This window comes from Lycium ferocissimum, chromosome 1, assembly GCF_029784015.1.
Source record: "Lycium ferocissimum isolate CSIRO_LF1 chromosome 1, AGI_CSIRO_Lferr_CH_V1, whole genome shotgun sequence".
NCBI classification, from domain to species: domain Eukaryota; kingdom Viridiplantae; phylum Streptophyta; class Magnoliopsida; order Solanales; family Solanaceae; genus Lycium; species Lycium ferocissimum.
In genome coordinates, this window is record NC_081342.1 from 18787981 (window position 1) to 18815477 (window position 27497).

The 27497-nt window shown below is 34.3% G+C and overlaps 3 protein-coding genes across 3 annotated transcripts; 2 read left to right on the plus strand and 1 right to left on the minus strand.

The window, feature by feature from the left end:
- The first annotated feature begins 7174 nt into the window (after positions 1-7174).
- On the plus strand, positions 7175-8524 carry LOC132051346 (auxin-induced protein 22D-like). The gene is given in 4 exon segments (XM_059442503.1): positions 7175-7553; positions 7675-7880; positions 7997-8157; positions 8159-8524. Coding segments are annotated over 4 exon segments (597 nt in total). The 5' UTR covers positions 7175-7356; the 3' UTR covers positions 8192-8524.
- Positions 8525-9530: 1006 nt separating this feature from the next.
- LOC132051362 (protein OSB2, chloroplastic-like) lies at positions 9531-13587 on the minus strand. Its single transcript, XM_059442504.1, has 5 exons — positions 13098-13587; positions 10714-10852; positions 10541-10625; positions 10331-10437; positions 9531-9929 (listed from the first exon to the last, which is right to left on the minus strand). The coding sequence occupies exons 1-5, from the start codon at positions 13499-13501 to the stop codon at positions 9744-9746; spliced, it is 921 nt and encodes a 306-aa protein (XP_059298487.1). The 5' UTR covers positions 13502-13587; the 3' UTR covers positions 9531-9743.
- A 5868-nt stretch (positions 13588-19455) lies between these two features.
- On the plus strand, positions 19456-27013 carry LOC132051378 (NADH dehydrogenase [ubiquinone] flavoprotein 2, mitochondrial). Its single transcript, XM_059442505.1, has 10 exons — positions 19456-19639; positions 19733-19765; positions 19845-19910; positions 21775-21891; positions 22268-22345; positions 22442-22547; positions 22662-22708; positions 26359-26436; positions 26545-26610; positions 26696-27013. The coding sequence occupies exons 1-10, from the start codon at positions 19574-19576 to the stop codon at positions 26804-26806; spliced, it is 768 nt and encodes a 255-aa protein (XP_059298488.1). The 5' UTR covers positions 19456-19573; the 3' UTR covers positions 26807-27013.
- Positions 27014-27497: the final 484 nt, after the last annotated feature.

Sequence of the window (27497 nt, forward strand, 5' to 3'; positions counted from 1 at the left end):
GTTTTTTCTTTTTAATTATTAATTATAAGAAAAGTTGCAACAAAGAAATCACTTGTTAACACAAAACTCCTTGAAGTTAAATTCTCGTATGTCACAAAACATACACGACCAGGCCAACGTGCAAACTACATTTATAAAGGCATTCTGAAAAGGTTATTACATAAGTAATTAAACTTTGATAATTAAATAAAGAAACTCTTCACGATGACCTTCCTTCACAGTCATTTTTTCCTTTTGTTTTCAATTTTTGTGGGGTGTGGACGTGTGGTGTTGGACTAGCACTGGAAAAGGGAAGTAATTGTATTGAGTGGCCATGCGGACTCAAACCTTATCTAAGTGATGGAAATTTGGGGATCGATCTCATCAATTGAGCAACCAATAATTCCCATATTAATTACTATTACTAAGCGCATTGTCAAGTTACATCAATGTTTAAGATCATATTAAATGCAGGAATGTGTGGATGAAATTCCCTAATGTAGTATACTAGTAGCCAGCCAGTTAGGTCATTTAAACCTCGAAAGAAGACTCGTCCGTGTAGTTTGTAATGTCAAAAAAAGACCATCTAGGTCTTTGCTTATTTAAAGGTTGAAAAAAACGAATTAAAGAAGAAGAAGTACAATTTATTCTATTAGCTAGTTTAATTTCCTTGAACTAACTATAATAACGTAATGCGGTGTTGTTAATTTGGTGTATAATTAACTAAAGTTTTAAACCAAGAGAGTATCTTTTACTTTTATTTTTGAGCCGTCGGTCTATATAAGTTAAACTTTTCATTTCAGCTTTTTACTAGTATTTTTTTTTCTACCGTTGATTTAGTTAATGAAAAGAGATTCGAGCGATAAATAGTGATCATATACACTATAATTTTACATAAGCATTAAAAAGATTCACACAACAAGTTTTGCAACAGATTAATGTAAAATTAACTTGGAAAACTTGTTTAAGTGTACTAGCTAGATATACTTTGTTATTTGCAAACGACGGGTTGCAGGTACGCTATCATTTGTGTTTATTCCAATTCAATCAAATTAATGCGATTTGATTAGATACCGCAAGGTGGATTAATCCACTGATTTTGACTAATGATCACCGAAAACTGTGGGTAAGAAAAACTTAACCCCCACAGCGTAGTGCCCACTTGCTAAACAGTGGGAAATTTTGCTGAGAGTGATTGGAGATTTTTTTTAATAATGTATGAAAAAAGTAAGTACTATTTAATTTTTTATATACAATATAATTTTTAAAGAGGGGTATTTAGTTGATCACCCCCATGTTCCTAGGAAATGATTTTCTATGTCCGCTCATAATTTAAACAAAAGAAAACGAATTTACAAAAATCTCCTAAATTTTATTTGTAGAATTTATGTGTTATCTTTTGCTACTAATTTTTTGTGAAGAGAGATCACATAACTAAAATAGCATTTGTAATGGACACCAAAAATAACATTTCCCATTATTTCGTACTGCTTTATACTCCATCCGTTCCTTATTAGTTGTCCACAATACTATAAATATCCGTTCCAAAATACTTCTTCATTTACAAAATTAAAATAGAATTAATTAATTTTTTCCTACTTTGCTCTTAACATTAATTATTTTTTAAAGTAATCAATATTAATAAGAGTGTAATTAATTAATAAGAGATAAGGGTAATGTAGTAAAAATATACTTTTATTTATGAGTTCTTAAAGAGCGCGTAGAGGAGAAAGTGGACAAGTAATATGAGACGGAGGGAGTACCTATATATTCTTCCGGTTCATCGAAATTCCCTAAGCTTGGTTTACTCCAATACGCTTCCCAAAGAGTCCGGAACCTAAATGACCCCAAAAAAGTGGAAATAAACCAAAATACCCCAAGAAAAAAATGTGATACCAAAGTACCCTTAGCGCAGTAAATTCTTTGCGTTGTTGGACTTAACTGTAACGGCTAAGTTAAGTCCAATAACGCAGTAAATTACTACGTTATTGTGTTTTTTTTTTTCTTAATTACTCACTTTCGTTTAAATTATCAAACTTTTTCCGTACTTTGGCCCATAAATTAATCATGCTTCGAGACTTCGGAACTTCAATATTTGATATAGAACCCGATTTGTTTTTGTGCGATTAATAATGTAGGCTCAATATATAAAGAATACGCAAAACTTCGGATCGTCCGTTTAGTGGTTGAAAAGTGCTCGATTATTAGTGATGTTTGATGGTACATTTGTCTTTGAGCACCAAGATTTATGATTGTTTAATTTAAACAATGTGGCATGAACTTAAGTAGTTATACAAATCCAATTTGATAAGATAAAATTATAAAATAAAGAGTATAGGGAAAAAAAGTAGTTGTAAATTGGTGAAACTTTAAACGGTCATAACTTTGCGCTCAGATGTCCTATTACGATTTTTTTTTGGTTTTGGGTAATTTTTTTGAGATCTAGCCGCGCAAACAGCCCCAAGGCGGTTTGGCAAGACCAATTTTAGAAAAACGTCCTTTATCCCATTCATTTTTTGCTTTTCCCCCAAATTGGTGCACAATTTTCATTCATATCTAATGATAAAAAAATATATTTCAAGATGGTAATCCCGTGGTAATGATGTTTTGAATGTCAATTTCAAGGTTCGAAATTCAATTTATGAAAGCAAGTTAGATAGCATTAGTGAACATTATAAATAATAAAAAGTGTCTACATTGTCACTTTCACAAACTTAGCTTGGCGGTTTAGCCTTCTCCTTTTGACTTCTTTTTTATCCCAACCACCGGAGATCAAATCTAGGTGGGCCTTGGTTGGGTGCATGGTGCATGATGCATGGTTTAAGTAAATATTGAGTATATTTTTAGGTATTTATTTCTTAATGATAAATCTTATTTTACTCTTTGTTATCGTTTATAATTAACTTGTGTGACATCCTACACTAATTATAAAAAATATCGTAACATATTGGAAATAAAGTTACACATTAACTAAAAAATAACACCCCTGAATCTAAACCCCTAAAATAAAAAAACTTAAAGCTAATGATAACAAGTTTTCAAACAAAAACTTACTTCAAGCACTTTTCAACCACTAAAACGACGACTCGAAATTTTGCACATCCTTGATATATTGAGTCTACATTATTAATCGCAAAAAAAAAAAAAAATTGGGTTCTATATAAAATATTAAAGTTCCGAAGTCTCAAAGCATGATTAATCTATGGCCAAAGTACGAAAAAAGTATGAAAATTTAAACGAAAGAGAGTAGTTAAAAAAAATATCGCAGTAAATTACTGCGTTAAGAGTACTTTGATATCACTTTTTTTTCTTGGATATTTTGGTTCATTTGCACTTTTTTTTCCGGACTCCTTCCCAAACCATACATACTTTTGTCAAAAAAAAGTAGATGACTTTTTCCAAAAACGCTTTTAGGTTTTTGCAACCCATACGCTTCCCAAGCTATGATTTATCGAAAAGATCATGACTGGGTGAGAACATAATTATGGAGTATAAAGCTATACAACATAAAAACTTTTAATAGGAGTCCTATACTTCAAGAAAAAAAATATTAGCTGCTATATTCGAATAAGCTACGCTAGCGCAAGATTAAATTGAAATGCTTGCAAATAAAATTACCGTGAATATAACAAAAATTCTGTACATGATCTTTTTGTCATATATTTCGTTTCAGAAAATTGTATTAGTTAGGCATGTGCTGATCTAGTAAGTTCGATTCAAATATTTTCTGTGTGCCAAAAAAAAAAAAAAATTAGAAGTTGGTGGATATATTTCCACTAATCTAACTTTCAAACTTAAAGTTGGTGGCGGAGCTAGAGCCTAGAGGAAATTAAAATAGAACAAGGAATTAATTGAAGGACGTGGCATTATCTTATGACATGACAAATCTGAACAAACTGCTAAGGCTAAAGGCTTAATTTATTATTTGTTCAACTTAACTTACAGTTAGTTATTTATCCATTCTTCAACACTTAATTAGCTTACTGTTTTTAGAAGTTTTTAACTGATCCGATTTCCTCATTGTATTTAATACGTATACTTAAAGGGAAACCAATGTTTAAGTGCAGACCCACCTCTTTCTAAGCCAAAGTTTATGCGTGGACGTAAAGCACATGATAAGCCATGAGCTGGCCGTGAACATGTCTATGTCTAACACACAATTACAAAATAGTTTTGCTGAGAACTTAATAATTTTTAGTCTAAATTTTATTTTTATTAAAAAAATCACCTAATGTATATATACATACTTTATTTAGAACTTAATAATATCCTTTTGAGTATTCAAAACTGGTAAATTCAAAATTTTAGTCCACCGATTATATTCACATTCAGACATTCACGTACTAATAAAGTGGAAAAGAAATAAAATTTCAATAGGTGGGCCCTAATTACTAATTGGCCTAAAACTCATCAACCGACACCCATGGACCCCTTTCACATGGGATTGCTTCGCCTCTCACTACCTATATCCTCCGTGATCTGCCCATCAAGATTTTTCATATTTTCAAAAAAAAATACTTATTTGCCTTAGTAACAATACTCATTATCTTCTTTTTAACAATCTTATTAATTGACACCACACTTATTTGAATAATCAAATAAATTTAAAGAAATAATACTAAAAAACAATAACAGATACAAGATAATTTCACAACTGGGGTATGGGGTCCAGAGGCCATGTATGCAGACCTTACCTCTACATTTACGGGATGGAGCGGTTGTTTTAGATAAACCCACCGCTCAAAAGAAATGTAACTGATGCAAGAATGTAGGAAAGAAAAGAGATCAAAATAGCAAATGTATAAAACAAAAGTACTAACAGAGATCAATACATATTAGCGAAAAAGAAACTATGGAACTACCTAAATCATAAGACTAAAAGTACGTATGATAACACTCTGTTACCTACTAACCATCTACAATGATCCTCGACCTCCATATCTTCCTATTCAAGGTCATGTCCTCAATCAACTGCTCTGTGTCATATCCTGTCTAATCACCTCCCTCCAGTACTTCTTCTTAAGCCTAGCTCTACCTCTCCTAACTCTTGCTATAGCCAACCTCTCGCACCTCCTCACTGGCGCATCTTCACACCTCCTCTTCACATGTCCGAACCTCCTCAACCTCGCTTCCCTCATCTTGTCGGCCACTGAGGTCACTCCACCTTGTTCCGTACAACTTCGTTCTTAATCATAATATCCCTCCTAGTATGCCCACACATTCATCTGAGCATACTCATCCCCGCTACCAGAGGCGGACCCACATGGAAGGGTGGGAGTGCACGTGCACTCTCACCCTTCGAATTTTTTTTTATATATATATGTGTATATACCTTGAGAAATCAATATATATTTAATTGTGCACTCTAACAAACGAAAGTGTCTTTGAGGCACGTTGGTTGCAACTGGTGCTTCCCTTACATGTCAACCCGGATCGAACCCGAATGTTACTTTTAATTATTTTTTTGAGCCTATTTTTAGAAAAACAATAAGCTTTAAATGAGCTCGCCCAGATTCGAACCTGCACTGTCATCACATGTTGCACATAAGGGTGTTCATCGGTTGGTTTGGATCAGTTTTGGGTTAAAACCAAAACCAAAGCAATCTAGTCGCTTTTAAAATTATTAAAACCAAACCAAACCAAATATAATACATATCCATCAGTTTGGTTGTAGTCGGTTTGGATCGGTTTTTTTGTTTTTAAGAAAATTAACGATATTTCTCTCTTTCATGTTTTTTTCGTACAATTAGAAGATAATTTTCTATCATTTTCCAACTTATAATCCATTATTACCCTTTTATTGTGGTAGCTATAGTTTCTTGCATTATGGAGAAAATGTCTTAGGATTTATGATTTAAATTAAGTGAATAAAGTTTATAAGAAATACAAAAAATAAAACTAGGTAAATCTCATATAGTTGTTCTTTGACTAAATGAGTTTGAATTCATGGATTTCTTTTTTTAAATCGGCTTAAGGTATAAAGTTCATTAGCCTATTAGAGATAAAATAAAATTTTGCTTAAAAATTAATTAAAATATTTAAAAGTATTTATAAAAATTAATATATTGTATATGTATAATTATAAAAATTATCTATAAAATTTGTTGGTTCGATTTGGTTTTTTCTTCGGTTCACTTTTAGTAAAACCAAAACCAGACCAAATATTATCGGTTTTTAAAAATTCAAAACCAAACCAAACCTAACCCAAGTAAATATCGGTTTATTCAATCGGTTTGGTTTTGGTTTTCGGTTTGGATTGGTTTTTAACCAAACCGTGAACACTCCTAGTTGCACAGACTTAGCCTCTGAGCTATCTCTTTCATTTGCTTCACTGTGGTAAATTTTATTTATTACACATATTTGACCTATATACTTGTATTTTCGTCACTGCTACACTATTATGATGACAGTCCGACACGTATTATCCCTCGCCGTCATTAAAATTTTTGTTGGCGTTTATGTTAAGATAATGGTGCCCCCCCCCCCCCCCCCCCCCCCCCCCCCGATCTTAAAATCCTGGGTCCGCCTCTGTCCTCTACATTCATCTTCTGCAATGTGGGCATTCTTGACTGACCATCACTCTGCCCATACAATAATGCTGGTCTAACCACCACTCCGTAAAACATACCTTTAAAACGTCAACTATTTTGGACTAAAATCCACAAAAACACAAATAATATGGACACATGATAGTTAGAAATAAAAAGTGCATATACAAGAAAAAAAATTACGCATGTAATCACGCACGTATTAAATGTTCTGTGTTTACATACATCTGTATCTTATACACATTACCCTAACCGAGTTTCATGTAACGTAACGCTATTCCTATATTCATCCAGTCAAACTAACTCATCACAAACCAATCTCAACCTTCGATTTTCCGGACCACAAATTTCAATACTGGTTGTTGATTGTCCCTCGTGTTCCCTCATCTAACTTCAAGTGACCCAAAATTGCCGGTCATGTGTAACCAACACCAGTAGCTGTGCATGAATTTTGAGTTCCAATAAACGTAACCTTTGTCCAAAAATCGCATAGAACGTGCGTATTCAACACACTGTCTGTTTAATAGGTTACAAGCTAGTGCGTATTGACAAAGAAGCGTGAGCGAGTCATTTGACGTGCTATGAAATTCATGCACATAGAGAATAATACGCCTACATATTGTCTCGCATTACTCTTCCTATAAAATTATCAATCCCCCATTCTCATAATTCATCATTCACAACAACTTGCCAATAAGCAAAACAACTAACTCTTCATTACCTGAAGTCAGCAATAACTCATCCATAGGAAAATATTTGGTTAAATCTACGACCAATTGGTAACAGCAGACCGATCTATCACTGAGCTACTGAAGAAAATTGTTTAGAGATGGAAAGAAGAGCGATTTACGAGAAGGATCTCAATGATCTTGAGGCAACTGAATTAAGATTAGGTTTGCCTGGAAGTGCTGAGTCAGAGAAGCAATCTTCTACCTCAACTAGTGCTAAAAATAGCAAAAAAAGACCTTCATCAGAGATGGATAATAATAACTCATCAAATGAACAAGACTCAGCCCCTGCACCAAAGTAAGTGTTGTTGAATTTTCTTGTAAGCTCTTTTTTTTTTTTTTTTTTTTTTTTTGGGGGTTGATTTAATTTGATTGTTATATGGAGTGCGTGTTAACAAGTTTTTGTTTGATAATTTCAGAGCACAAGTTGTTGGTTGGCCACCAGTTCGATCTTACAGAAAGAATGTTTTACAAGCCAAGAAACCAGAATCTGATAATTCCTCAGGGATGTACTTAAAAGTAAGCATGGATGGAGCACCTTACTTGAGGAAAATTGACCTTAAGGTTTACAAAAGCTATCCAGAGTTACTCCAGGCTTTACAAAACATGTTCAAGTGCACAATTGGTAAGTTCAGTTAAAAAAAAATTCATTGAATATATAAATTAAATCCTATTCCAATGTATATTTTTTGTTGTTGGATCAGATAATCTTATGTATTTGTGTTGAATTCAATTCTTCAGGGGTATACTCTGAAAGAGAAGGATACAATGGATCTGAATATGCACCAACATATGAAGACAAGGATGGTGATTGGATGCTAGTTGGAGATGTACCATGGGATATGTTCATCAATTCTTGCAGAAGGCTTAGACTAATGAAAGGATCTGAAGCTAAAGGTTTGGCATGCCTATAGGTTGTGGAAAAAGATCCACTAAGTTCATGAAGTACCCTTGTAAAGCAACATGGATATACATACATACAGATCTGCACGGCAGCTAGCAGATCTAGGATGAACAAGAAAGACAAGGCTGAGGATTTTGATATCTTTATGATTTCAGTTTTGTAACAGCTAGCCCAGCAATGCAACATCGATTAGTTGCATGGGATAGATCTAGATCTATTTGTACAAAAAGTGTCTCTTTTTTTTTTTTTTTTTTTTTTTTTTTTGGAAGAACTTGCTGTGTATTATTTACGAGTATATATATACAGGAAGAATACAAAATTTAGAACAAGGAACATTTTATGTTGATTGCTAATTACTCCCGATACATCAAATGCAGGGAAAAGATCTATGAATTTTATCGTTTGATTTTTTTATTGCGATGACTCCTAACGAACTAAGACTTGCATTAGAAAAGGAACTAATGGTATTCTTTTGATCATCAATTCCTAGAAGTATATTGCTGCTATTTTGATTTGCACCAAAAAAAATGGTCATTAAATTTTTAACCAAGTAATTTGCCATGTCGTAACACATTTTTAAGACAAAAAGGGAGCATAATTGCAGCAACAAGGTCCATTATCATATTCATACTAATGTTGGAAGCTCATGAACCTCAAACTCCAGCTGATTTAGTAGCTAGCAGACCTAACATGCTACTATTATACTATCTGCCCAAGGCACGATTGTTCAAAGTTTAAAACGTCAATTATGGGTGGGATTAGGAATATGCAATATAGGATTAGCCAAACTCATGCTTGGGATTGGAACACAGGGCGCAATTCTGATCTTGAGCCTACTGGTAATGAGCTATTCAGGGATTATTTGAACCGGATAGCCTTTTTAGAGGCCACTCTTTAAAAGTAATTGGATGAATTTTTCTTTTTTGCAGATAAATTTAGTCCCCTGGGTTAAACGGGAACAAGATTTAAATATAAATAGTGGCGTCAAAGAAAGCCATTTGGGCAAATGTCCGCTATTTCGGTTGACCAGTCCAATTTCCAAATCCACTCCCACAAACAGGGTCGCCTGATTCTAATTCATTGAATTATTGGAAATGGGAAAAGGTAACCATTCATCCCACACTGTAAGTAATCGTTTGACAGTGAGCACAATTCGTTTTGTTCTTCTTGATCATGAAAATACTGTCCTAGAATTGGCGGCATAGAATCAATTCAATTCTCATCCGATTTCTAAGTTTATACTCAGTTATTTCCTATGTGATTGAAATGTCCATGGGAACTATAAACGCAACTAACAGGAGTGTGGTGTGTGCTCCTGTTATTCTTTAAACCTGCATCAATCATACCCTGTTCAAGTGATTGCTGAAAGGATGCTGAAGGATCTTAAATTATGAAAATGACAGTTATCAATCCTTATAGCTTACAACTACAGAATGACAAGAGAACTTTCTGTGAGCATCTAAATTCCTTGAATAGCAACACTACTAGGGGAACAAGTAACATACAATTTTATGTTCCTACCGGAAGAAACAAAACTATACAAGAGTATATTTGAAAGTACAACCAAAACCAAATGGAGAACAGCTAAAATTGGAAATTATCCATGGACATGAACTCTGCATTCCTGCTGCCATTTTGATCATGAAAAGATTCCATCTTTGAATCCAGTACTGCAAGTTGAGATTTCACCCATGTTGGATTATACCTGCCTTCTACCCACAATGCTTCACCTGTATCTTTGTGCTTGAAGTCTGGATAGTTTGGACTCCTCTGTGAAAAGAAATAACATCACTGGATATTTATTTTGTGACAGATGCTATTACTAGGAAAATAAATAACATTATGAAGTCTAGTTAAACTTGAAATTTTTTAATACCCAAGTTTGGCATTGGTACATTTCAAACAATATATCATTTTTCTATTTGAGCAAACTGCAGTATTTTTATCTAGAATTAGCATGACATTTCACAAAGGAGCTACACTATATGAAAAACATGGCACTCACAAGCTCAATTCTGCTACAAACTCACACGCATTACACATGCACTTACAAAGACAAATACAAAACTGCAACTTGATTAGCATACTAGGATACTAAGCCAACCAAGTGATGTTATGGTAATCGACAACTTATTGGTTATATCATTTGAAGAAATGCTTTACTAGGGTACCTTGTTCTTCCTATTATCCCACCATTCCAGTGGATTAGCAAAGAAAGCTTGCCATAGCTCCTCTGTGGATCCAGTGGTATTTGCAGCATTATTATTTTGCTTTCTACCTGCAAAGCAACAAGTGGAAGTCTCTCTGAATATTTAACTCCAAAAAAACGTGCACCCAGCTATAGCAGTAAACATAGTTTTAGGTAAAGAAGTGTTATATACTTGGTGCCATGGAATTAGAATCCCCATTATACGAGGCAACAGAAGGAGAGGTCTTTTCAACAAAATTCAATTGTTGAACGACCACCTGCCAAAAAAGAACGTAAAAGTTCACAGTCAATCAGATATTCGGACAAACACGATGTCACTATAAAGAAAAATATACGCAAAGCAACCTTGTAATAAGTCTGTTGTTTCCCATCATCACCTTCAACTGTATCTGAGATCAGGCGACCAGAGACATATATCTGGTGTCCTTTCTCTATATGCTGATTGGCAACATTAGCCAACTCATCCCAAAATGTCAAATTAATCCTGAAACCACAAAAACAGAAACCAAAGAACTGAAATTTCTACCAATTGGTCATTAAGCAGGATTAAAAAAAAAAGGATAAGAAGGGAGGGTTGCTATTCCAAGAAGAATAAGCTTCATCACTACTTAACCTCTCTTTCATTCATTAAGGAAGAAACAGTAGCAATGTGAGAACAATGAAACAAAACGTTTATGTATAAAAATCCTGGTTAAACTCAAATTTAATGAGCAAAAAAGAACATGATCTGGGCCTTCAAAGAAGACATAAAAACGGAGGACAAACACACTTGTAAACCTCACACTGTAAAAGAAATACTCCCTCTGTCCCAATTTGTTTGACACTTTTCGCTTTTCGAGAGTCAGAGAAGTTATTCTTTGACCGTAGTTTTTTCATATTTTTTTAAAATATTTTAATTTATTAATTATGGTGACTTATAGTACTTTTTACGTAGTTTCCAAATATGTAAATTTTATTTCAAAAAACTTAAAGATTCTATGTTCAACACACGGTCAAAATTAAGAAATTTGACTCTCGAAAAGCGAAAAGTGTCAAATAATTTGGGACGGAGGTAATAAAATTTAGTCAAAGTCCTAATGAAAATAACGAAAGCCTAAGGCAAGGAGTAATGCCAAACCAAATAGCCACTTTCAGATATTTTAGTCCTAAAAGAAGGTAAATTCCATAGAGTTAAAAAAGGCATCCACTTGGAGAACAAAAGGGTTCTTGGTTTCACATTACTTATGAATCAAGTAAAATTATTGTCAAAATCAAAAGTGTGAAAGCATCTCTAAGAATGCAAAAGGAATTGGATAAGGTAACTTCAAAATTAGATCTTGCTTCAGCGACTAGTTTACGCAAGTACACTTAGCTCTTGCGCTAGAGCAAATTTCAGTTCTAGGAATTGGTATCAGCAAACTCATGAACACTGACTTTCTGAGCATGTAGCAAGGAAAACTTAGAGACTGTCCAGTTGTGGAAGAGGAAGAAAAGTCGATTAATGAACATTAGGATACAGGATTCTAACAACAGAGATAGCTTTCATAATTCAATGATTGAAGAAAGTACTTTGTAAGTCCTAGGTTTTGCCACATTGCATCTTGACTTGGGTAAAAGAAAAAGCCAAATTTGTTTCAGTTGCAAGCATAAATTTAGCCTTCTACTTTCACTACTTGACATGTTAAGATACTGGAAGTACGAGTATAACGTATTGCCAACACTCTTTTTCAGTTTTGTGCCGGTCAATTGAGGATTTCCATAACCTCATGGTGCCAATAGTAGATTTATTGCATTTTTCATTTGATTTCCACATTGTAATGTTTCAGTAGATATTATTTTCAAGTTATGACGGCTTCAAGATAACCCTTTACCCCGTAAGTGTAACAGAGAGTAACACCAAGTTGGAACAATGTCAAAATATACAATTATCCCAGTAAAAATTACACCAAAGTAAAGCAGCCATTATTATTTTTTTTTTTTTTTATAACCATGGTGTCTGGGCCAACTTGCGCACACCTCGACTAATTCCAAGGGATACTTGCTACCTCCCACCATGTACCAGGTAGCTCTACCTCTATCCACCATGGCTTAGACAGATGGGAACAAATCACCCAATTACACCAAACTAAAGCAGTCATTACAGAGTGCCTATTAGATGAATTACAGTTGGAACATTTTGATTGAATTGTTATTGGCTTCGAGCTTCACATTAACACGAAAAATTGCTCCTAAACTGACCCGCTGACATTATTCTACTTCTATAGGTGAATGAAAATTAGTTTTCTCAATGTTATAATATGTTTGTCTTACTTTCCTTTAAGTCTGTTTTAAAAAAGAAAGTCTCTTTCCTAATTTGGCAACTCTTTAATTTCACATCCCACATGACATAGTATTTAACCTTACAAGATTAAAGGACATTTTGATATATTATACATATCTTTAGTCTAACACCACGAGATTCAAAAGGTTTCTTTACTTTCTTAAACTCTGTATCAAGTCAAACTAAGACAACAAATTGAAACGGAGGGGGTAATAGAAATTCACCCAAAATCCATACTTATTAATGCTACACGTGTTGGAATTGAAGTTACAGTCTAGTAATTGCAACTTCAAAAATGCAGATTCCACAAAAGGTACTCCTTACATCCCACAAAATGTCAAATTTTTCCAAAAGTACAAACAGAAAAAAGAACAACAATGCTATAAGTAACCAAACAAATCAATTGTGTTATGTGTATCATTTAATTTACCAAGTAGTGTCGTTTTGAGACTTCCTAACAGCAAGACGAGTCCAAGCTACAACCTTTCCAGAGTTCAAGTGTTTAATTTGCACAGGCACAGCAACATTACCAATAAGTTGCACTGAATTACAAAGTTCCTTTTTCCACTGTATTTCTGAAGGCCTTGGGTATTGTGAAACCCCAGCATATCTTTCATATTCATAAACACTAACGTTGTTTCCATTTGCAGAACTATTATTGTAGTCAAATGAACATCTTATACGACCACCTAAGGTAAATCTTGATATTTCCACTTGCTTTGAATCTTTCTTAAAAGACAAAGATTTTGTAGGGATGTGAGTTTTGGTAAAAGGGGTTCTTGGAGTTGAAGAAAAGAAAGGGTTTGTGAATGAAATTGTTTGTTCTAAAGCCATTACTGAATTTTCTTTCGGTTCTTTCCTAGGTTGACAGTATTATCTTAATGCCGGGCTAGCTGAGATATTTTTTCGTTTGTGATACTTGGAATCCGCGACTTTTGTAGAACAAAAAAAAAAAAAGTTGAGCCAAACTAATAAAAAAAAAATATAAATAGAATTTACGCACTAATTTAGTGTGTGAAAGAACCAAACTGCAAATATAAGAGATAGGCCTTTCACGCACGAAATTTGTGCGTGAATGAGGCCTACATTTTGTTGGGCTCATATCTTTGTCTCTTCTTTGCTCTCTTTCGTTGCACCATCTTCAGCCATTCCCTTCATTTTCTTCTTCTTATTAATTACTTTTCCTCCTCTTTTTTTTTTTCTTTTTTTTTTTTATGGTGAACAAATAAATGGGTCTTTTTTTTGAAGTTAAGAATCAAAGAATATTGAGAACACATATAGATTTTTTAACGGTGCATCTTTTATTCTTTTTTAATTCTTCTTTTTGTTTTTCTGTTATTATTCTGCTAGGATCTTGGTCTATCTAATACTGTTTGATTTATCTTTCTCTGTTTCACTGTGTATAGTTCATTTTGGGGTTCGAAATCAAAATGACTCAATAAAAAATTAAGTGAACCAAAATACCCCAACAAAAAAAAAAGTTACTGAGAAGGAGCCGTTAACTGCTCTAACGCAATATTTTACTACGCTAAAGAATTTTTTTTTATTTTTATTTTTTTGCATAGCGCAGTATTTTACTGAGCTATAGCTAGCACTGAAAAAAAAATTGATAAACTTTTTTTTTTTTTTTTTTTTTGAAAAAACTTAGTGTTTTTTCATACTTTGACCAACGATTATGGTGTGTCAAGACCAAACGTTAATATTTTATATAGAACCTAATATTTTTTCGCATACAATGATGTAGGCCCAATACATCAAGGATACATAGACGTTCGGATAGTCATTTTAGGGGTTGAAAAGGTGCCTGAAGTAAGTTTTGTTTGAAAAAACTTAGTATTTTTTTCATACTTTGACCAAGCGCAAAGTCACGACCATCTAAAGTTTGACCACTTTATAACTAGTTTTTCACCTTATATTTTTTAGAATTAGATTTATATTCAAAATAAAGTTACGTCTTGATTAAAAAATAACACGCTTAAATCAAAACCTTAAAAAAATAAAACACTTAAACCTTAAACAAAACTTACTTTCGGCACCTTTTCAACCCCTAAAATGACTATCCGAACGTCTATGTATCCTTGATGTATTGGGCCTACATTATTGTACGCGTTAAAAAAATATCAGGTTCTATATAAAATATTGACGTTTCGAAATCTTGACACACGACTAATCGTTGGTCAAAGTATGAAAAAACACTAAGTTTTTTCAAACAAAACTTACTTCGGCAACCTTTTCAACCCCTAAAATGACTATCCGAACGTCTACGTATCCTTGATGTATTGGGCCTACATTATTGTACGCAAAAAAAATATCAGGTTCTATATAAAATATTGCCGTTTCGGAGTCTTAACACACGACTAATCGTTGGTCAAAGTATGGAAAAAATACTAAATTTTTGCAAACAAAAAAAAAAGTTTACCAATTTTTTTTTTTTCAGTGCTAGCTATAGCGCAGTAAAATACTGAGCTATGCAAAAAAAAAAAAAAAAAAATTCTTTAGCTAGCAGTTAACGGCTCCGTCTCCGTGAACTGCTTTAGCACAGTATTTTACTGCGCTAAAGGTAGTTTTGTAACTTTTTTTTTTTTATTGGGATATTTTGGTTCACTTAATTTTTTATTGAGTCATTTTGGTTCCGGACTCTTCATTTTGTTGCTTACTTGTCATACTACTGTATTTTTCCTTCTTTGTTAGATTATCTTATGTTGAAATCAGATGATAAATCAACTTTCTTTTTTCACAAAAAGGAGTTTATTTTTTACTTTTTAATTAGTGTTAGGTGTCTAAAACGATATCTGCTAAGCTGTCTACTTTTTGTGTAAATTGAGTTATTATTTTTAATTTATGTTTGTGGGTGTTTTTTGTTCCTTCAGAAATCAGTAGTTTTGTGAAACAAGGATTGGCTTCTATCTCTTACATGTCTTAGGTGAACTTTGATGGCCACCATGATTTGCAAGTATATAACAGTTTCTTAAAAGCTTAACAGAATTTGTTGGCCTTTAGTTTTGAAGTGGGGTCACATTAATAAAAAGAGTTAAAATGATTTGTGAAAGTACAGGAACCTTGGAATGGTGGACATTTTGTTGGCCTCATTCATGCACAAATTTCGTGCGTGAAAGGCCGAACTCTTATTTTTAGCTTTTTTTCACGCACTAAATTAGCGCGAATCCTATTTATTTTTTTTTTTTTTTTTGATATTAGGTTGGTTCAACTTTTTTTTTTTTGTCCTACAAAAGTCGCGGATTCTGATACTTGCAATGTTTGGTCCACTGTGTTATTTCAAGAAATTTTTACTCGTTATAGCTTCTTTTAAGACCTAATTATTAATATTAACTACCTTTTTATTTAAATATATTTAATAGCTAATTAATTTTTCTAAATTACAAATGGTAGTTATATCAAAAATACATACCCAAATACATATATCTTTCTTTTTTCTCAATCACTACCCATTTCAGATTTTTCATTTCTCAAAATCCTAAAAATTCTCTCTCCCCTTCTCTCAACCACCACACCATGGTCGCGCCTCTCTCTCTCTTCTCCCTCTCCCTCTGCGCTCACCCCTCTCTCTCCGCCACCCCTCTCTATCTTCTCCCTCACCCTCTGTGCTCACCCCTCTCTCCCTCTTTTCACTCTATCCGGTGAGGCGATGGCACAAATTTGACCGTGTGTAATGTTGGTGGCGGCAGCGATGGCACTGGTTTTGAGATAGCAATGGAGAAGATGACGTGGAGGTGGAGAAATTAGGGTTTTATTGGTGGTGGAAAGATTAGGGTTTTTTGGTGGTGGTGGTGGTGTCTCAGATTTGGGTTTTTGGTGGTGGTGGTATCTCAGATTAGGATTTTGGTGGTGATAGAGAGATTAGGGTTTTTAGTGGTGGTAGTGTCTCAGATCTGGCCGTGTGTATTTGTTAAAAGCCAAATACAAATACATTCAAAAATCTACATCTCACAAATTCACTGTTTTTGAATGTATTGGTCTTTGTATTTTTTGAGTGTATTTTGTTAATAGCCAAACACACTGTTTTTAAATGTATTTGTCATGCATTTGAATTTTTTTTGTCTTGTATCTAAATGTATTTGTTGAAATCCATTCAAATACACAAAAATTTGAATATATTTGGCTTCATATGTAGTTGAAATGTACGTTGTATTTGAAATACATCAAAAAAAGCCATTGAAATAAATCAAAAACAAAAAACAAAAAAATCAAGAAAAACATCAAAAAAAAATCACTGAAATACATAAAAAAAAAATCACTAAAATACATCAAAAAATATATATTAATATCTAATTTAATAACTCCACCATTAAAGGCTAAAATCAAGGATCTTTTTTTTTTTTTTTACCATGTTCTCATGTATTTGTTGGCAACAAATACACGCGAAAACATACACTATTTTGTCAAAATGTAGCTACAAATGGTAATATTTAAAAGGATAGCTATAAATGGTAGGAAGCTACAATAAGGTAGTCATTTAAGTAAGTTTGCCTTATTTCAAAAGAGCAGGTTCACCCTTAAAAATCAAATTCCCCTCACTTTTGACTAGGAGCCCGTTTGGATTGGCTTATAAGTTGCTGAAAACAACTTATAAGCTGTTTTTAGCTTTTTTGAGTGTTTGGCTGGTCAGCTTAAAGTCATTTTATGTTTAAAATAAGCCCAAAAAAATAATTGGGTCCGTTTGGCTTAGCTCATAAAAACAGCTTATAAGCTGCTTTTTTTAAGCCCATCCAAACAGGCTTTAGATGAATTCTAAGATTTTAATTCATCCTGATTTAAGAGTAAATTTTGTAGGGATTATTAATATAAAATTACTGAATGAATTGATAATAAAATAATTAATAACTAAGAAAATATTTAGCAGGAATTAATTACTTGTCTTTAAATAGCTTAATTTTTGCATTACTATTAAATGTAATTTTATTCTCATTGTTAATTAAAGGCGGAAATATTTTTTCATAAAAAATTTATTTCTCTCCTAAATTGTATGAAAGAACACCTAAAACCTTTTTAGTGATAATTTCAAATTCTTTGAAAAATTATTTTTATATAGTTAGTTATGAATATACCTCTAGGGGATGTCTGAAATTTTTCATAGTGGAGGCAGTAAGTGTTTGAATTTAAAATATATAGGTGTACAAATTGAGTTATATTATAGAAGTGTCGAATGTATATAACCTTAAAAACAAATGCCCCTTTAGTTTTGTAAAACTTGGATGATTTTGGGTTAACGAATCAAGCATAAACTTTCGCAATTGTTTTTCTTGGGAATAGTGAGTTTAACAATGACTCTCCTTTTATTTCTCTTGTAATTTATGAATTTTTTAGACAACGATCTAATTTTTTTTTTTTTTTTTGAGCAAACTTAAAATCTAATGTGAAAGCGTAAGACCATGGTTTAAATTTTTGTACTTGTTAGACGACGCTCTAATACGAAAAATTATAGTTGCCAACTTTTTATAAATATGAATGGATTAATCTAAATGATGACCTGTGTAATGATACCTAAATCAAGTTAGTCAACCCAACCCACTATGCATTTGAACATCATTTTTTTGCGCGGATTGCCCTTTTGCCTCTCATATTTGTGGTCTTTAAATTTTATTCCTCATATTTATGGTCTTTAAATTTTGCCTTTCGCTTGGTAAGATAGGCGAACATCTGAGGTTCTGGGTTCGAACCTCCGTTCAGACATAAAATAAAAAAATAAATCCGCAAGATAGGGCTGGGTGTACACTTCTTAAGGAATAACTAAAGTTATGCCGGATCCGGCATACTTATGCCTTATGGGAGTGTATGCCGGATCCGGCATACTCTTCTTAATGAATAATTAAAGTTATCTTGTGGACGTTATTTATTGCCTTACGTGCGTACTTTTAGTTAAGCATAACTAAAAGTTTGTCCCATAAAAATTATTCCTTAAGGCATAGTTTAGTTATGCCTTTTGTATGGAAGTTAAGACTTTTAGTTAACCAAAAGATGCCCCATAAAAGAACTTTTCCGTAGGGCATAGACTTTGCCTTATAAGACAAACTTTTAGTTATGACTTAAGGAAAATTCTCCCTTATGGGGCATACTTTTAGTTATAACTTATGGGACACACTTTTAATTAAGGCACAACTAAAAGTTTACCTTGAAAAGTAAAAATAAAATAAAATATATGCATCAAGGCAAAGTCTGCTGGAGGAGGCATAGCGAAATTCAAAATCTGCCTTGCGATTTTGTTTTAAAATTTTTGATTGAGTGAGAGTTCGAACCTGGAACCCATGTGTTTTAGCTGAAGGGTAAAATTTAAAGACCACAGGTATGAGGGACAAAATTTAAAGACCACCCCAAAAGAATCTTTTTTTTGCTCGGACTGCCCTTCATTTGGGGTGGTCTTTAATTTTTGCCCTTCAAATTGGTAATCTTTAATTTTTACCCCTCGCCTAACACCTTGAGGTTGTAGGTTTGAACCCCAGCTCAGGTAAAAAAAAAAATTCGCTAGGCAGAATTTCACAAGGCAGGCTTTGCAAAATTTTGCAAATCTGGCCAGCAAAGGCAGAATTTGGGCCGTACAGGCAGAATTTCTGCCCATACAAATTTTGCCTGTGCCATGTAAACTTTGCGTGAAGGCAGAATTTCTGCCTGAAGGGCAAAATTTAAAGACCACCATTTTGAGGGGTAAAAATTAAAGACCACCCCAGCAGATTGCCCCAAAAGAATTGCCCTCTGAAGAAGAGGCCCAAAGTGGCAAACGGTATTATGGCCCAAATGCAGTTCATGGCCTAGCGGTTTAAGGCCTTGATGAGGACACGCGAAGTTGGATTGTCTCGTGTGTGTGGCACGACCTGAGACTTGCGATTTCTCCATTTTCTCTCCCCAAAACAAAATCTCCATTTTCTCCGACCACCGGACAATCACCAAAAAATGTTCGGTCGCCTAGCTGCCCAACGCCTTAACGAGATCCGTACGGCCTTTAGCCGGACTACTCAGGTCCAACCCTCCTTACTATATTCTCTGTTTTCTGTTTGGATTAGTTCTACCTTCCTTTTAATCACAATATCTTTTTTTCTTCTTTATTTACAGGCATCGCGATCTTTTTCTACTGCACTCAACTATGTGAGCTTTCTTATGACTTTAGATTTGAAAATTCAGTATTCGGTCGAGTGTTTATGTGGATTTTTTTAATTGTACGCAGCACATTGATACACCGGACAACAATCCCGACCTTGCTTGGGAGTTTAACGACAAAAACAAGGAAAAGGTTAGCATTCCTTATTATCCTTCTTTGTTGTATGACTTGTAACATTTCTTAGAATTTGTGTTGCTACATTCCCTGATACATAAAAAGTTTGAATCTTTGTTATTCATGATCTCTTTTTTCTTACAGTATGTGTCTGAATATTATTTACTGTGGACATGATCCTAGATAGGAAGGTATGGAGGTCGAAGATTAGGGTAGAAAGGTAGTAGGTAGCCGAGTGTTGTAGTACTTTTAAGGGGAAAGGGGGCAAGTCTCCTATACTCATTTCATCCTTATTTAGTAGTATTAGTTAGTATTCTCGTAGTATCATATTCTTCATTTCTTACTATCTATTGTTTCTTCATTTGCTTTGTTGATCTTGCCTTTGCTGGCGTTATTTTCTTTCAAAACTTATTTGATTACTTCTTTTGAGCTGAGGGTCTATCGGAAACAGCCTCTCTACCCCACAAAGGTAGGGGTAATGTCTGCTTCTTATTCTCCTCAGACTCCACTTGTGGGAATGCACTGGGCATGTTGTTTTTGTATCATATGTATGTAGATATTGAGAGCTATTGTTACCTGGAAATGTTCATTGTATTATGGTGGAACAATGATTCATGACATCTCCTTTACTATAGGTTTCAAACTTTTTAAAATCAGGATATGCTTTCTTTTCATGCTTTGATGAGGATGTATTCTACTGTAAACTATATCTGTACTATTATCTCTGTAAGCTATTTAGGTACCTATCCAGGCTTTGAATTTCTGAACTTGGTTAAAAAATCGCATAAAGATTGAATCTAGACTACTCAATTGTTGAGCTTGGCTGTGAAATGAATAGCAAAGCTTTGAAACGATCTACCTTACACCGTAAATTCGAGTTGCATCCGCATGAGAAGATTTTCTAATTGAGCATTTGAAACCTAGTTTCTCATTTGGAAATGAATGGGAGACTTGTTATTTTCTTAAAAGAACCTAATTTTCAAGCTGCATATCCCACAGAAAGAAAAAGCTGGATAAGGAAAAAAATGAGAAGAGGCAATCACAAATAAGAGGAAAATACCATGAAAGCTTGTAGGTGATTAATCTTGTCGTTCAAGGCATATCACATGCCCTGTTTGTTGCCTGGTCCTATTTTCATCATGCTATTCAGTAGCACTGCTGATGCATTGACAAAAAATTTGCAGAAGTCACAATATCAACTTCCATTGCATTCTTTAGCAGAGGTCATAACTTAATTTTAAGAATTTACTAAGAAAAAAAAGTATAATATGGAACTTCCTTGCTTCATAGGGCAGTTTGTTTGTTAGTACATAGGGTACCAAGAATGGAGATTTGTTTGACAGGGTTAACATGGAAAATGCCTGAGAAAATTGTACAAGTCCTGGAGATGTGGAATAGTTATGCCAACCTTTCTGGCCACAAAGAGAGATGGAGAATTATACCACCTTGCATCTAGTGGTCTGTGTGGAGTGAAAGGAACCTTAGATATTTTGAAAATAAGTGTAATTCTTTACAGAAGATGAAAATGAACTGTCTTGCTTTATTCTACTTTTGGTATAAACAGGAGTATATGGAAGATCTAGAATCATTTATGGATGTCTTAGGTTCTATATAAGTTTTTGTTATAGGATTGAAGATCTTCCGAATACTCCTTTGTAACTATGGAGACCTGGGACTGTTTGCGGCAGGTCAGGTCTGATTTTTAAAATAAATATACAAGTGTTACCTTTTCAAAAATAATAATAAAATAATTCAATTCCAGATGATTTCCATAGTAGTGTACTTAAATTGTCTCTTATGCGTTTCTTTAATCGGTAGTTCTTCCTTAAATTTGCTTATCCTCTATCTTGAATCCTACTTAATCCTCCCATGCAATGTACAGGTGAAGGAGATACTGTCTTTCTATCCATCCAACTATAAGCAATCTGCAGTGATTCCTTTGTTGGATCTTGCACAGCAACAACATGGGGGGTGGCTACCTGTTTCGGCGATGAATGCAGTATGTTGACACTGCTCAGATTGATTCTTGCACTTTTCGCAGTATTATAAGTTTGTGACCTAAGTATCAGATTTTTAACGGTTACCACTGTTGAATATTGATATTATTTAATGCACTTCTTTACACTTACTTAGCATTTGATTGCCAGAAGCAATTCAGCTTTAGTTCTTGCCATTATTGTACTTGTGTTATTTGTCATATTTGTATTAATTTGATTTTCGTATTACTCCCTTACAAGAGTTTCCTTTGTATACCCTCAAAGTAAGCACAATGCAGTTTGCCGTTCCTTAATTAGGGGTTATTTGTTCTATAATTTTTCCACCTATGTCTAAACTGGAATTCAAAAGTATCTAATGTAGTCTTCTAAATGTTCAAGGTGGCTAAGGTTATTGAAGTCGCCCCAATTCGTGTATATGAGGTTGCAACTTTCTACACGATGTTCAACAGGACAAAAGTGAGTAGTATGTCTTGACCTTTGGCTTGTGCAAGTGCAGGGAATTTAAAACCAATTTTTACTTAACATAGCTTACTCAGTTGCTTGTCCCTTTAGGTTGGCAAATACCACCTTCTGGTTTGTGGCACAACACCTTGTATGGTTCGTGGTTCAAGAGGTATCGAAGAAGCTATACTGAATCACCTGGGAGTAAAGCGCAATGGTTAGTGTTGTATGGAGATCTTTCCAATTATTTTGTTTGCTTTTTTAGTAGTCCTAATAATCCTATTGTTGAAACATGTTCTTATTCGGGTTCATGTCTTATTCGTGCATGCAGAAGTAACCAAGGATGGCTTATTTTCTGTTGGTGAGATGGAATGCATGGTGAGTTATTTTTCATGCATCTTAATGATGTTGACCTTGCTTCTATTTGGTGGCCTTGACATAATGTCTTACATGACTGTTTTTGTGAACTATTTTAGGCTCATTTGCTTTCCAAACCTAATATCTGATGTTGAGATTTGTGTATGTTATGCTTATCTGTTATGCAATAAATCACATGACCATGCTTGTGAGTTGTGACTGATAGTAGCTAAATTAAGGAACAGAAATCGGCTTATCTTTAGTGTTGGATGGCTGGCGCCTTGGTTGATTGTAGCTCGTGAGGCAATTCTACTAAGACAGCAGAGATTTTCTCAGCTTCCGGCCTTGGTTGTAGTTGTTTTGATGATCAATGTATCTTGTAGTTGCATGACGCATATGCACTCTTTTCGCGAGCAAACCCTGCTTTAATGGCATTTCCGGAGAAAATCTTGATATTATGATGAGGATTAGGTTCCACTTTAGACCCTGTTGTCTAGGAATCTAAGGCATTATAAACTGATCATGATTTTTCATCTGACATGCATTCCATGGGCTCAACGAAAAGGATCTTCAAGTAGCCCTGTCTAAGTTTTGAAAAGATTCCCGCGGATACTACAGTAATACTATAAGGGTGGGGTGGTTTCTAGAAAACACTAAGAGAGATGATGTCGTAAAAGTGAATTTCTATCACTTATCCTCTCTTGTGCTCAAGTTCTTGTGGGCGGAGCCAGGATTTCAATTTTATTGGTTTTGGATTTTAGAATGACTATTTCAAGTGGTAATAATTGGGTTCTAATTTTAATATCTGTATACATTTAATGGACTTCTTAACACAAACACTGTTTGAATAAAAGCTATTGGGTTCGGCCGAACCCCTGTTCATGTGCATGCATCTGTCATCACCTCATTGGTCGAAGCTCAAGTGGTCCACGAAAATGTGTTAACATGTTAAAGTTGAACTGAAGCGAGACCCTGTGATGTTCTGATGTTTGTGGTGCTAAACAAAGATTTAATGCGACTGCAAAGCACCCAACCTGCTTTTCTCTCCATACGATCGTCCATGGTCCTTAGGTTACTTCACTTAGGTACTAGACATATTACCCTTGGTCTTCAAGGGTTCGTTAGACTCTTGTCTAGTTTGGCAAGCAGGAATATATCCAGTGACAGGCATAATTTATCAATGCATGGTGTAAACTGGCCTCCAGACAACCTGATTTGATAACTCACATAAGTCTGTTGTTATGAATTAAAACTCCCAACATATATAGTCAAGACCTCTATAACAACCACAAGTTTTCTTTGGAATCAAATCTTTAATGTTACATGTTACTTCTCTATAACAGTAACAACCATCATTACATTGATATATTTTTTGTAGAGTTACCCCTTTATAAAAGGCCTTACTCAATCATGTTAAAAAAAGGGCCTTACTCAAATATCTATGTACTTATTCCTTCATCCCAATTTATGTGATGCACTTTCCTCTTTAGTATGTTTCAAAAGGAATGATACATTGATATATTTAGAGAAATTTTAACTTGAAACTTTCTGTTTTACCCCTAATAAGATAACTTATAGCCACACAAAAATATGTGACTTGTTTTAAATCACAGGCTTCAAAAGTTTTTGTTTCTTAAACCCCGTACCCAATGCAAGTGCATCACATAAATTGGGATGGATGAAATTCTATTTTATATTATAATAACAACACCACAATCTTTTAAAAATATTTTTTGGGAGACATAAGTGTAATAAATTTTGTAAGTTCCGATGAGGAATTTGGAACGTCAAAAATTCTTGTGGGAAACATGAGATTTGCTCAAACCTGGAAGAATTTAATTTTCAAATAATTTCAAATTATGTGCCTTAGAGTTACTTGTAGTGCAGAACTAGTTATGGTTTTGTTAATATTGTATTAGCTTTTAATATTTCTCATTAATGACATAACTATCTTTTAAAAGTTTAAACTTAAATAATTTTTTTCTTCTATAACATAAAAAAATTGATTCATACAATATTTTTTGTCTATAACAACTAAATAAGATCTAAAGGTCAAATGTTGTTATAGGCGTATAATAGCCAACTACTACAACAGGCAAAAAAGGTTCAGACAAATGAGGTTATAAAGAGGTTTGACTAATGGTGTGCATGGAGACATATACAAACACACGTTTTATATGGACGAATACACAATTGATTCCTCCTATACCTAAAGTGAAGTGACAAAAGGTTTCAGTAATTGGGGCAAATGAATTCTTTTTTAAACCTGCGAAACTAGCAACTGGCAGAGGAACTTCTTTTTCCTCATAACCGTTTTGACATTTTGAGGCCACAAAAGGCTTGAATTCATGGATTGCTAAGAGGATGCCTTTCTTGGTTGGATGGTTTTTAGATACACGAGAAGAGAAAGATGTGATAGGCTGGGAACTTTTCGAAGTCGGAGAACACATCTTGACTGTTAATCGGCTAGTTTTCTCAAACCAAATTCTCTTATTTTATGTTTGTCATGGTGAAATTTGACTAGATCTTTATGATAACTAAAAAAAAAAAAAAAAAAAAAAGAAAACTCGAGAGCTAGTGGTTACACGGTTCGGAACTCGATTAAGAATGGGCTGTCCCTAAATTGGTGCTGACAAATAACCAACTCGCAAGGTTAAATACTAGGATTTTGTTTGCGGCAGGGTTCGTAAGTGCCTAACCTACAGATCACAAGCTGCACTTTCGCCACTAGACCAAAGCGTCGGAGGCTAAATCTGACCAGATTAAGTTTGTGCTGTTACATGTGTCAATGTCATTGTCGCCAATGCATTGAGGTCTTATCCATTGGACCATGTCGAGATCTGAAGGGGGAACTTACTATTAATTTGGAACCCTCGAAAAGGCATGAAATTTATAAAGATATATGACATACCAAAGAAAAAGCATGGCAGGAAGATAAAAGTTTTTTTTTTTTAAAGTTGAAAAGATTGTCTTTGTTTACTATGTTTTGCTGACAGTCTTAAACCTATTTCACACTAGCTTAGGTACTCCTAACCAATCTTGTGAAGGCATAAGATATGATTGTGGAATTGAAACAGTGAAAACCAACTGTTAATGACAAGTTATGCTTATCCATCAGAAGACAATTTTCTATAGAGGTAATTTCAATATGCTTATCAAAATAAAAAATTCAATAGAGGCATAGAGAGCCCAAAAAAAATAAAAAAATAATAATAAAAAAAAAATTAGAATTGCTCTTCAAATCCCATGGAGAATTGGTCTCTCTGTGACACTGAGAATTTAATGGTTAGGGTTTAGCTATTGCTTATTTAGAGCAAAGACATTAGAGGACGCAAAGCTATTTAAAAATGTGCAATGTGGTCACTAACTACAATAGACAGCTATTAAGTCCTCCACACTATTTCCCTAACACTGGTGGTCCTTGTAATATCGGCAGCCAAAATTGTCCTTTTGGGGGGGGGGGGGTGCGGTTCCTTAAATGACCGGATAGGCTATTCGTGTTGTTAAACTACTGTGTGTGACATCCTTCTTACTTTCCATGCATCAGAGGCTCTTCACCTGGGAAACCGCCGATTAGGTGCATATATTCGTTCCAGAATGTTGAACACCATCCAAGTCATTGCTTATTTGACATGTAACTATTTTAATATCATACCTTATTTTTGTGGCAGGGGTGCTGTGTAAATGCTCCAATGATGACGGTGGCTGACTATTCCAATGGATCTGAAGGATATGCTTACAATTATTATGTGAGTTAATACTTTAATCCTGTTTTGGTCGCTAGGTGTTCACTCTTGTGGTAATAACTAATAAATTAAGTAGTTGAAGCTCAATTGGTCTCCCCTTCTTTTCTGCAGGAGGATCTCACTCCAAAGAGAGCTGTAGAGATTGTTGAGGCGTTCAAGAAAGGTGAAAAACCACCGGTAAGATGGCTAAGCTGCATACACTAATTTTATCAGGCATAATGATATTACTGCGTTATTGATTCGCATGCTTTTTATGTTTCAGCGCGGCACTCAGAACCCAGGTCGTATCAATTGTGGACCGGAGGGAGGAAATACTACATTATTAGGTGAGCCTAAGGCTCCTCCTTGCCGGGATCTAGATGCTGTTGAGTAAATTTGTTCTTGTTGTTCAGTTCTTAATAATGCAAAACAATGGATGGGGAGAGGCATCCCATGTCATATGCAGTAAATTTACCTACTGCATTGAAGTTTAAAAATTGTTTCGTCTGTGAGTATGATTACAGGTGGAATTATTCTTGTTTTTCAATCCATTAACTTGTACCAGATCTAGTGAAAGTGCTTGTTTTGGGTCAGGATGTCATATTTTGCCTAAAATTAGTTAAGTAGATTGGTAGTATACAATTAGGAAGTATAAATTATTAAAAGCCAGTTGCTTTACCAATCAGTACACTCTAATGGGGTAGTGGACTGGGAGCAATGGCAATGTTGTTCGGCGTTTTTGATGTGAAAAAGGAGATTTTCTACTGAATAAATAAATTCGAACTGGCGTTCAAAGCTAAATTTCTTATTTTTCCCTTTTATTTGTTACTATTGACTATTATTGGAGCCGAAGTTTGCTGCTGATGCTGCGTTTATTTCTGGGGGAAGAATGTCGCTGCCCCTGAAAAACAGAATAATTACCCGCTCTTACCCCTTTTCCTTTCATGCCATCAAACTATTTACCCGAAATGCCCCGAAAATTATGATACCAATATGGTATATAAATATATTGAGATGGCATCATGTTCATTTATTCAAAACATTTTTCTGAAAAAAACTCATTTATTCAAAACACTTTTCTGAAA

Coding starts and splice junctions, on each gene's coding strand:
- LOC132051378 (XM_059442505.1), top strand. CDS start 19,574: ATGTTCGGTCGCCTAGCTGCCCAACGCCTTAACGAGATCCGTACGGCC. Junction 22,346..22,441: donor CGATGTTCAACAGGACAAAA/GTGAGTAGTATG, acceptor TTGTCCCTTTAG/GTTGGCAAATACCACCTTCT. Junction 22,548..22,661: donor CCTGGGAGTAAAGCGCAATG/GTTAGTGTTGTA, acceptor TCGTGCATGCAG/AAGTAACCAAGGATGGCTTA.
- LOC132051362 (XM_059442504.1), bottom strand. CDS start 13,501: ATGGCTTTAGAACAAACAATTTCATTCACAAACCCTTTCTTTTCTTCA. Junction 10,853..13,097: donor TCTCAAAACGACACTACTTG/GTAAATTAAATG, acceptor TTGTGGTTTCAG/GATTAATTTGACATTTTGGG. Junction 9,930..10,330: donor GGGATAATAGGAAGAACAAG/GTACCCTAGTAA, acceptor TTCTTTTCACAG/AGGAGTCCAAACTATCCAGA.